This window comes from Anomaloglossus baeobatrachus, chromosome 2 (assembly GCF_048569485.1).
Source record: "Anomaloglossus baeobatrachus isolate aAnoBae1 chromosome 2, aAnoBae1.hap1, whole genome shotgun sequence".
Lineage (NCBI taxonomy): Eukaryota > Metazoa > Chordata > Amphibia > Anura > Aromobatidae > Anomaloglossus > Anomaloglossus baeobatrachus.
Window position 1 is genome coordinate 259,618,776 of NC_134354.1, and position 12,142 is coordinate 259,630,917.

General features: G+C 48.5%; 1 protein-coding gene across 4 annotated transcripts in view; it reads left to right on the top strand.

Annotated features, from left to right (window-relative positions):
- The window catches only part of DCAF6 (DDB1 and CUL4 associated factor 6), a 254,186-nt gene that overhangs the window by 123,245 nt on the left and 118,799 nt on the right, over positions 1-12,142 (top strand). For all 4 annotated transcript variants that reach the window (XM_075335793.1, XM_075335790.1, XM_075335791.1 and 1 more), the window contains exon 8: positions 1,685-1,899. In XM_075335793.1, coding sequence (XP_075191908.1) covers positions 1,685-1,899 — 215 coding nt within the window. The remainder of the gene's footprint in view (positions 1-1,684; positions 1,900-12,142) is intronic.

The following is a 12,142-nucleotide window of genomic DNA, read 5'->3' on the forward strand; positions in this document are numbered from 1 at the left end:
TAAAATGGTATATTAATACATTTATTAGCGTGGAAAAAAAGAAATTCTAAAAGAAAAGAGACTCTGGCCTCGATTCGTCAAGACTTGCGTTTCATACATCAGTTTTAATGAAGGGAGTGCTGCAATAATATGCACCAAATTCATTTGGAGGCACACACCAATTAATGAATTTGGCAGATCTCAATGGCATGCATCTTTCCAGAAATGTTACTCCCTTCGGATATGCCACCAATTTCCTTGAATTTGAAGAGTGAGCATAGCCAATTCTCCCCAGCTTTTACGATTTTGTTGTAGCTGCTTGATACAAGCCTGAAAACACCAAAAGTTACAGTGTGCACATTTCAGTTAAACAAAATGTTTGCAATTATTCAGAGTGTGTACTCAAGTTTTCTGGTAAACATGTTGATTTTTCGAGCATTGGAGGTGCTCGTACACATCAAAAGAAAATAGTCTGGACCATTGGACTGACTAATTTATTTGGGGATGTTTATGATTTTTTTTTTTTTAAAGGGAACCTGTCACCACTTTTTTGGCGTATAAGCTGTGGCCATCACCACCGGGCTCTTATATACAGCATTCTAACATGCTGTATATAAGAGCCCAGGCCGCTGTGAGAACATAAAAAACACTTTATAATACTTACCTAACGGTCGCGCTGTTGGCCATATGGGTGTCTTCGTTGTCCGGTGCCGCCGCCTCCTCTTTCGGCCATCTTCGTTCTCTTTCTGATGCCTGTGTGCATGACGCCTCTACGTTATACACACTCGCCGGTCCTGCGAAGGCGCACTACATTACTTTGATCTGTTCTGCTCAGAGCAGATCAAAGTGCGCCTGCTAATGACCTGAATGCCGGCGAGTGTGGATGACGTCGGACGCGTCATGCACTGCGGCTAGAGAAGAAGGAGAACAAAGATTGCCAAAAGAGGCGACGCTGGCACCGGAGAACAGAGACGTCCATATGGCCAACCGAGTGACCGTTAGGTAAGTATTATAAAGTGTTTTTTTATGTTCTCACAGCGGCCTGGGCTCTTATATACAGCATGTTACAGCATTCTAACTAAGAGCCCAGTGGTGGTGGCCGCAGCTTATACGCCAAAAAAGTGGTGACAGGTTCCCTTTAAAGAAATGTTTGGGATGCGAGGGGGGAAGGTTTGGTTAAATGGGACGAGCATGTGGTAGGCCACTACCAAAGGAGTCTTGTATATACCCCAAAAATCAACATTGAACGTTTAAAGGGTTGTCCTGTACTTTAATATTGATGGCCTGTTCCTTTGGACACATCATTAATATCAGATCTATGGGGGTGTAACATCTGACACCCCCGCGTATCAATTGTTCTTGGTGCCAGCAGTGGCTGGATGTGATCAGTTGTGAAGTTGCACAGCACAGCTCCGTCAGCTGCATAGTGAACGGGTGCTGCACGTTTGCACCTATTCAAATGCATAGTTTTGCATCTGCAGTTCCACACTGCGTTCACTTTGCAGTTGACAGAGCAAATTAACAGACAACGCCTTTAACCATTTTTTTCATAAGTAAATAACATTGGGGCGTCGTCTTGATGCATACCCTTTGATGCACATAATTTAGCCAGATCGTGATTATTGGCACGCTATTGAAGGATCTGTTTCATGAGCTTTATTAAAATGTGTAATAAGTAGGGTTTGTTTTTTTCTTTCAATGACAGGGAATTACTCAAATCGTGGAACTATGGGAATGTGTGTACGATTTGTACCTCCACATCTTGCAAACAAGTCTTGTCGTGTAACTTCTTTATGTTATAGTGAAGATGGGGAAGAGGTCCTTGTAAGCTACTCGTCAGATTATATATATTTATTTAATCCAAAGGATGATCAAGCAAAAGAACTCAAGTTTTCTTCATCCAATCAGAAACGAGAAGAGGTGAGTATCCACTCTTGGTGCACAGTATGTTATCTGTATGATTTTATGTAGTAGGAAATTTGTTGATTCATGTACAAGACAGATTTAAAGGTGCTCTACACAATGCGACATCGCTAGCGATCTCGTTAGCGATGTATCACGCCAGATCGCACATACGATTTGCCGAGATCTCACATGTGACCGGCTCTACAAAAAATGATCTGTGTGCGATCTCGGCAAATCTTATCTGCGATCTGGCATATCACATCGCTAACGAGATTGTTAGCGATGTCGCAGCATGTAAAGCACCTTTTAGTACAGTCCTATCACTGTTTAGTCCTGCTCAGTAGTCTATTTCGAACGCAGTGGAGATGTAATTTACATTAATAGTCACTTCATTCCCTGCCAGGAAATGTGTGACCAAAGCTTGTGTTAAAGGAAACGTGTCACTCTGTTTTCCCAATATAAACTAATGTTATCACCCTTAACTACTCTATTATCGAAGGTCATTGACCTGTATCTAAGCCCCAAACTGCACCTGCATATGCCAAAAAATACCTTACATGCTTCTGGCATAGTGCGCCGTCTAGTCCTATGGTTTCTTTATCTTGGTGCCTTCTCAATCCTTGCAGGTGCTGTCCTGGCTTGATTTATGTGACTGATACGTCGTGTGTCCACATCTACAGATCGCCACAAATCTTGTACCTGCACAGGCGCTCAATACTCTGCCCTACTTGAGTCAGAGCAAAGTCCGGTGCTGTGCATATGTGACGCTCTGGCCTATTAGGACGTCACAGTGTATTGTGCAATCTGCCCTTCTGCACGGTATCCACATCCTCCTTGGTTACGGGTCCCTGAACTTTGGTGTTGCTAAGAACAAGCCAATCAAAAATCCTAGAAACACTCTGCACCACACCCACCAGACACACCAATGGGTAGCCTGAAGGGAATAGGGCCGCCCACTTGGAGGGCTGGTTAGGGAGGATCAGGAGTGTCGGGAGTAGTCAGTTGTGGAGTGACTCAAGAGGAGAGGTCACAAGTCATTTGGAGGAGGTTAGCAGCTGGGCTCCTCAGTTAGTAGGTGGCAGACATTGGTCTGGGCCTGGTAGGAGCTGGAACCCCGGTCACAGGGGATTGTGTCAAGGGGCACGGAACTGCAGAGCAGGGCAGCCGGCAGCCTTGAGCCATCTCCGGGCAGGAGCCAGGGCACGGTGGGGTACGTGGACCCTAGGCCGGGAAGTAGCTTCAAGCGTCCTGGTAATTGACCCGACGAGGGCGAAGACTTCAAGATTTGTTCTCCACCCGCTCCAAAATCGGGGTACTAGCGCAACGAGGTGGATAGGACTTTCCCAATACACAGTCCTGAAAATCCCAAGCGTGAACCCTGAGAGCAAGCTCACTCAGTTAGCCATACGGGTGAGCGGGACCCGACTAGTTCTATACTACAGGGGCTAACTAGTAAAGAAAGTGCCAAGGGAAAGGTCACAGGCTAACAAGCAACTCCATCGGGCACGGGATCCAAGCGTGCTCCCTCCCTGCTACAGCGGTGCTCAGAATTTCGTTTTCCAAGTTGTCGGTGTCTGCGTTATTGGACTGAGTGAGTATGCAGTGACCCTTTCCTCCCCAACGGCCTTCCCCTCTCACCATCACCGAGCCCCGGGGCATTATACCCCTACCCACGGAGGGGTTAAACACCTGGCTGCCATTCCACCGCCACCGGGCGCTCCCAACAGCATCGGTGGTACTCCACCTTACCACACACCGTGGGTGGCGTCACAAACTCTAAACACAAAATCCCCTGTAAATACTCCCCTTTTATTTCGAGTGACCGCGCGACCCCTCCCGGGTCCGGAGACCCCTCAAGCCACCGGGGATCCGGATACGAGCAGCCTCTGCTGCTGACGCTGGGGCGGTACACATGCACAGGGATCAACCTCATCTCTGGGTCATAGGTACAGGCGCAGGCACATTATACATTTTTTTTTTTCTCTGCCCTTCGTAGTCCAGAGCATAGAGTGCCTGTGCTTAAACTGTGGAGGTACAAGATCTATGGTGACCTATGGATGACGTAGGATACATCATCCGTGTTAGTCAAGATAGGAAGACCGCAGTTACAGGGATTGAGGAGGAACCAAGAAAAAGAAAAGACGCCTATCTGATCACACCATGCCATATGCAGTATAAAAGGGGTTTTCTTCATCGTTCCTTATGGGAGACCCAGACCATGGGTGTATAGCTTCTGCCTCCGGAGGACACACCAAGTACTACACTAAAAAGTGTAGCTCCTCCCTCCGAGCATATACACCCCCTGGATAACCAAATCTAGCCAGTTCAATGCTTTGTGTTCAGGAGGCACACATACACACATGCATTCTCATCTGATTTTTGATTTTAAAGAGTTTGAAGAAAAGCGGGTCCAAGCTGGACCCCCGGCATGTCCCTTCTCACCCCACTGTGTCGGCGGTGTTGTTAAGGTTGATTTCAAGGCTGGAGCCTTACATGCCGCGCTCCTTCACCATCCCTCGGGCTCTGGCTTGAAGTGGGAGCCAGCACGGTTCTCACTGCTTTGCAGGAGACCGGTCTCCATCCGCAGCCCTTTCAGGACCCTGCCGGACGGAGCACTCATCCCTCAGGGACCTGGCCCTGCGTCTCACAAGCTAAGTATTTGAGACGTTATTGCAGGGGGTCCTTTGCATCTTTATTGTTGGGGAGAGTGTGTCAGGTTACTTTGGTGACATTTCCGGCCGGTTCTCTGGTTTTCACCTGAGAACCGCGCCGAGGGTGCCTGCTCGCCGGCCGCATTGAAAAATTTAGGCCCCGGCTTCGGCTACGGCCTACTTTCGTTTTCACTGCCCCTGCATGTCAGTCATGCAGAGGGACAGTGCGGCGCCGCCCACAGGCCGTTCAGCACAGGGGAGGACACTCCTCTCTGAGGAGATGTTTCCCTCCCCTGTATATCTCCTTGGCCCTCCGGTTCCCGCTCTTAGACTAGGCCCCCCCCCCTCCTCCCTCCGGCGCCATTTTATCAGCGTTCTCACACTGATCGGCGCTGGCTGCTGCATCTCTGCAACCTGTCTGGGGGTCCGAGCTGTGGGATCCGGAGGGCACACAAAACGGTCTGGTAAGCCACAACCTCTGGTTGTGGACTTTCTTATACACTCTCTGGGGGTCATTCTGAAGGAGTGTGTTCTTTACTGCAGAGCCCCCACCTCAGCAGCATATCTCACACTAGGAGCAAGGCTGCAAGGCTGTACTCAGTATGCACTGCATGTAAGCTCGTACTGCATGAACCGAGCACATATCCACATTGTGATGCCTGCTCTAACATGGTGGTGCCTCAGCCTGGAGTCTCCCCAGTGGTCCCTCCGGCTGCTCCGGCCCCGGTAGCTGAACCCCCGGCTTGGGTAGAATCGTTTTCTAAGGCTATCTCCCAGTCCTTTGCCGACTCCATGGGACAGCTGTCCCGGACTCTGCTGAGCATGCATCAGCCCCCTTCTCAGGGCGCCTCTGCTGCTTCGGCTCGCTCTGCAGAGCTCACAGAGGATTCTTCATTTGCTCCCAGACCCCGTCCTCCTAAAAGGAGACGCAGGGTCCCCTCTCCTTCCTCGTCCCGCGGCTCCGATTCACGAGCCGACTCGCAGGACGAGGAGGATGTCTTTACTGGGGGCTCGGACTCTACCTCCATGTGCCCCATTGATCTGACCGAGGGTGATGCGGATGTTAGTGATTTGATTGCGTCCATTAATTCTGTACTGGACCTCAATCCGCCAGTATCAGAGGAGCAACCCTCTCTGGCAGAAAAGCACCAGTTTACCTTGCCTAAGAGAACAAGGAGTGTGTTCTTTAACCACTCCAGTTTTCAAGCCACTGTGTCCAAGCCCAGAGTCTGTCCTGACAAACGCTTCCCAAAGCGTGGTTCTGATGACCGTTTTCCTTTTCCACCAGAGGTGGTCAAGGAGTGGGCTCACTCACCAAAGGTAGACCCTCCGGTGTCTAGACTCTCAGCCCGGACAGTTGTATCTGTGGCTGATGGCACCTCACTTAAGGATCCCACTGACCGCCAGGTTGACCTCCTGGCCAAGTCTGTCTATGAGGCGGCAGGGGCCTCGTTCTCCCCATCCTTTGCAGCAGTGTGGGCTCTCAAAGCCATCTCTGCTTCCCTAGAGGAGATGCATTCCCTCACTAGGGACTCTATGCCTGAATTGGTTGCCTTAACTTCCCAGGCTTCAGCCTTTTCAGCCTACGCCATGTCTGCCATTCTGGAGGCTTCTCACCGCACTGCGGTGGCCTCCGCTAATTCCCTCGCTATCCGCAGGATTTTGTGGCTTCGAGAGTGGAAGGCAGATGCTTCTTCAAAGAAGTACCTTGCTGGGCTCCCATTTGCTGGGTCCAGGCTGTTCGGTGAACAACTGGATGAAATTATTAAGGAGGCTGCTGGCGGGAAGAGTACTTCCTTGCCACAGACTAAACCCAGGAAACCTGTCCAGCGCAGGAACCAGTCGAGGTTTCGTTCCTTTCGTTCCTCTAACTGGGCGGCCTCTAAGCCCTCGGCCTCGTCCACTAACTCAGCCAAGGACCAGAAGCCCACCTGGCGCAAGAAGCCGCGTCCACAAAGGTCCGCAGGAGCTGCTGCCACCAAGGCAGCCACCTCTTGACTATCTGGCCGAGCCAGCAACGTCCTTGGTCGGTGGCAGGCTCTCCCACTTTGGCGACGTGTGGTTTCAACACGTCTCCGATCAGTGGGTGCGGGATATCATCTCCCACGGCTACAGGATAGAGTTCTCTTCCAGCCCGCCAAACAGATTTTTTCTGTCAACTCCCCCCTGCTCCAAGGCCGCCGCCTTCTCTCAGGCCGTGGCATCCTTACAAGCCAACGGAGTAATTGTACCGGTTCCCGCCAGGGAACGGTTCAGAGGTTTTTACTCAAATCTCTTCCTAGTCCCCAAAAAGGACGGTTCCTTCCGGCCCATCCTGGATCTCAAGCTTCTCAACAAGCATGTTCAGGTGCGGCATTTTCGCATGGAGTCTCTGCGATCAGTCATTGCCTCAATGACCCAAGGAGATTTCCTGGCATCCATCGACATCAGAGATGCCTATCTGCATGTGCCAATTGCAGTTTCACACCAGCGTTGGCTACGTTTTGCAATCTGAGAGGAACATTTCCAATTCGTGGCTCTCCCCTTCGGGTTAGCCACGGCCCCTCGAGTATTTACCAAGGTCATGGCAGCAGTGGTTGCGGTTCTGCACCTCCAGGGGTTGGCAGTGATTCCTTACCTGGACAACCTTCTTGTCAAGGCTTCATCCAGTGCAGACTGTCAGCGGAGTGTCTCGCTCACTCTCGCCACTCTTGTTCATTTCGGGTGGCTTGTCAATCTGCCCAAGTCCACTCTGACCCCGACCCAAAAACTTACGTACCTAGGGATGCAATTCGAGACTCTGCCGGCACTTGTGAAGCTGCCCTTAGTCAAACAGCAGTCCCTACATCTGACGGTGCGCTCTCTGTTGAGGCCCCGCCGTCATTCCATCAGGCACCTCATGCAGGTGCTGGGTCAGATGGTGGCGTCAATGGAAGCGGTTCCCTTTGCCCAGTTCCACCTGCGTCCTCTGCAGCTGGACATTCTCCGCTGTTGGGACAAGCGGACTTCTTCCTTGCACAGGTTGGTGGCTCTGTCGCCACAGACCAGGAGCTCTCTTCAGTGGTGGCTTCGGCCCCTCTCTCTGTCTCAGGGACGCTCCTTCCTGATCCCGTCCTGGGTGATTCTCACCACGGATGCCAGTCTTTCCGGCTGGGGAGCAGTATTTCTCCACCACCGAGCACAGGGCACTTGGACTCCGTCCGAATCAGCCCTCTCGATCAATGTGCTGGAAATCAGAGCTGTGCTTCTAGCTCTCGTAGCCTTTCACCACCTGTTGGCGTGCAAGCACATTCGAGTCCAGTCAGACAACGCGACAGCAGTTGCCTACTTCAATCACCAGGGCGGGACTCGCAGCCGTCTGGCAATGTTGGAGGTTCAACGCATCCTTCAGTGGACGGAGGACTCCAAGTCCACCATATCCGCAGTCCACATCCCAGGCGTAGAAAACTGGGAGGCAGATTATCTCAGCCGTCAAACCGTGGACAGCGGCGAGTGGGCTCTGCATCCGGCAGTGTTCTGGTCGATCTGCCGCAAGTGGGGCACTCCGGAAGTGGATCTAATGGCATCCCGGCACAACAACAAGGTCCCGGTATACGTGGCTCGCTCCCACGATCCTCAGGCCTTTGCAGCGGACGCGCTGGTTCAGGATTGGTCCCAGTTCCGTCTGTCTTACGTGTTTCCCCCTCTAGCTCTCTTGCCCAGAGTCCTGCGCAAGATCAGAATGGAGGGCCTTCGGGTCATACTCATTGCTCCAGTGAATTTTCCATTTAGAATTTTGTCTGAATCATGTTTTTCAAAGATTTACACATAATCACAGGTGTAAGCGCTCAGCGTAGAGCGCAGGTTGACTGTAAGCTGAGCCTTACTGCGATTACTGGGAGGCAGAATGAAGAAATTAACAGCAGTTCAAGAATTGTTCCTATTTTTTTTACACCGTTCACCTTGCAGTATAAGGCTATGTGCCCACAGGGCATTTTTTTCATCTGTTTTTCCTTGCTTCTTTTAATCAATAAAAGCAAGGAAAAAGCATCCCAGCAAAGTCTATGAGAATCATGACTTTATGTGCACACGTTACTTCTTTTTTCCTTGCAGATTTGGTTGCTGAAAAAAGAAGCAGCATGTCAATTGCTTCTTTGGGGTTGTTTTATTTTTTGCATTTCTATAATCCACTGCAATGTTTTAGCACTACAGTGGATTATATCTCAGCACTTTGCCTCTCACACCATGCATACAGCGTGGTGTGTGAGGCTCTCTGTAGCTCAGTAACCCGGGGTCATCATGAAGAGGAACCAGGGCTGCCATTGCAGCGATCGGGTCACTGTGATCGCATTACAGGGACTCAATAGCCAAGGAGCGGTAAGCTCTCTCTGCCTCCTGAATGCTGCAATCACACTGATCGCAGCATTCAGGGGTAAAACTACCGAAAGTATTGAGACCCATTTTGGGCCACCTAATATATTTTTATTCTCTTTATACTCTGCCTTTTGTGAGGCAGAATCAAGACAAAAACAGCAATTCAGGAATTGTTTAAATTTTCATTTTATTTTTATGCCTGGCACCATATCATAAAATTAATAACACAGCTTTATTCTTTGGGTCCGTATGATTACAGCGATATCAAATTTATATATTTTTTTTTTTCTTTTGCTGCGTTTACAGAATAAAAAACAAAATTAATAGAAAAAACAAAAAGGTTTGGTATCGCTTTATTCCGAGAGCTATAACTTTTTAATGTTTTCATGACAGCTGCATGGCGGCATGTTTTTTGTGGGACAAGGTGACATTTTCAGCTATACCATTTTTATTTACATAAGACTTTTTGATTGCATTTTATTCAACTGTTTTGTCACCTTGATGATGAAAAGACCTTATTTGCTACATTTTTTAATTCATTTTTAACGGTGCTCACTGACGGGGTTAACTAGTGTGACAGTGTTATAGAGTGTGTTGTTCCGGATGTAGCAATGCCAAATTATTTATTTATTACACACACACACACACACACACACACACACACACACACACACGTTTTTTGGTATAATACTTTTTTTCTCATTTTTTTTTTGTTCTTTATTTTCTGATTTTAGAACATTATTTTTAGTGTGGGGGGGGAGGGGAGGTTTCACTTTTTTGTCAATTTTTTACTTAGTCCCTAGATGGGACATTAACTTTTATTAGTTTGATCACTGGTATTATGTATTGCAATGCACCAGCACAATGCTAAACATAGAAGTTTACAACCTGTGACACTGTAGTTAAATCTCAATGGACATGGACGGCAGAGAAAAATTGATGAAAGGTTGCAGCGCAGGATAGTCCAGATGGTGGATAAGCAGCCCCAATCAAGTTCTAAAGATATTCAAGTTGTCCTGCAGGCTCATGGTGCATCAGTGTCTGCTCAAACTATCCATCCACATTTGAATGAAATGAAACGCTATGGCAGGAGGCCCAGGAGGACCCCACTGCTGACAGAGGCATAAAAAAAGCTAGACTGCAGTTTTCCAAAAAAGCTAGATTGCAGCAAGCCAAAATCCTTTTGGGAAAGCATCTTGTGGACAGATGAGTGCAAGATAGAGATTTTTGGTAAAGCACATCATTCTACTGTTTGCCGAAAACAGAATGAGGACTACAAAGAAAAGAACACAATACCTACAGTCAAATATGGGGGAAATTCAAAGATTGTTTTGGGCTTGTTTTGCTGCTTCTGGCATTGGGTGCTGGGTCACAATTTAGTGTCCAGTGTCCGAAAGCTGGGTTTGTGTCCCGGGTCATGGGTCTTCCAGTAAGGCCTAAGCCACACGGCGAGAAAATCGGTGAGAGTGGAGTGCAATAAAATATCGCATTCCACTCGGACCAATTCTAGCCTGTGTGCAAGCGCACATGAGCGATTATTTTCTCAGCCCTAATCGGACTGAGAAAACAATCGCAGCATGCTGCGATTGTAATGCGAGACTCTTTTCTCTCGCACCCATTCAAGTGAATGGGGTGAGAGAAAAATTGCACTGCACTCGCAGTACACCGGTGTACCGCGCGTGCAGAGCGAGAATCGCAATAGCCGGCTACGGAGGAGAGAGGGAGAGAAATCCCTCCCTCCCCTCCTCAGAGCCAGCCCGCCCCTCGCAAAGTCGAACCTCAGACGCAGAGATACTAGCATGACACTCCGCTCCTGCTGTGCTGACAGCGCGAGCCGAGTGTCATGCGAGCATCGCAGTAGTGCCCCATGTGGCCCTGGCATAGCCGAAAGCTGGGGCCACACGGGTATTACTGCGATTCCCTCGCATGACACTCGGCTCACGCTGGGAGTACAGCAGAGCTGAGTGTCATGCGCGTGTCCCTGCGACTGAGGTCCGACCGTGCAAGCGGACCTCAGCTGCGGGAGGCAGAACGGCACTAAGGAGGGGAGGGAGGGATTTATCTCCCTCTCTCCTCCGTAGCCGGCTATTGCCATTCTCGCACTGCACTCGTGGTACCCCGGAGTACCGCGACTGCAGTGCAATTTTTCTCTTGCCCCATACACTTGAATGGGTGCGAGAGAAAAGAGTCTCGCATTACAATCGCAGCATGCTGTGATTGTTTTCTCGGTCCGATTAGGGCTGAGAAAATAATCGCTCATGTGTGCTGACACATAGGCGGATATTGGTCCGAGTGGAATGCGATTTTTTTTTTTTTTTTATCGCACTCCACTCGCACTGATTTTCATGCCGTGTGGCTTAGGCCTAAGACAATGACCCCAAACATACTTCATGAAGCACCCAAAAATGGAAGGAAACAAAGCTCTGGAGAATTCTAAAGTGGTTAACAATGAGACCGTACCCGTGCAAAGATCTTAAAATGACTGTTGGGAGAAGGCGCCTTTCTAATATGGGATACCTAAAGCAGTTTGCAAATAAACAGTAGTCCAAAATTCCAGTTGAGACATGTAAGAACCTTGTTGATGGTTATAGGAAGCGACTGATTGCAGTTATTTATTTCACAGGGTGTGCAACCAAATAATAAGTTGAGGGTGCCAACAATTTTGTCCATCCCACTTTGGAGTTTTGTGTGAAACTATGTCTAATCATTTTTTTCTGGGAGAAGTGCTTAACAGAAAAACAAAATGGTCCAATTTCCAGTATCCGGCAATTTATTTCCAAACTCTCCTTGTACATGGAGAGATTGCAAGAAAAAAAGACGGAATTTCAGGCATCCATATAATGACGAAAGTAAAATGAAAATTCAAGGCTAATATATAGTGACAGAAATTTTCAGTATATTTTCTGCCCTTTATGGATGCTGGTACCGTAATTAAAATTCCAAGATTAATAAAAACCCATTTACTACATTCCTATGGAGATTAGAATAATGCTTCATATATTGAAAAACAAGCAAACAAACAAAAACGTGCAGAACTTTCTGAATCTTAAAAATAAAGTGGACCTTTTTGGCTTCCAATACATCTCTTAAAAGTAGCCACAGGCTGCTGGAGAAGTATTGATGCTGCAGGAGTCTTCCGCGAACAAATGGAGCAATTACAGTGGAACCTTCCTTAACGAGAACAATCCGTTCTGGGACTGTGCTTGTTAATCAAGTTACTCGTTCAGCAGAGCAAAATTTCCCATAGGAAATCATTGCAATGCAGACAATTCCTT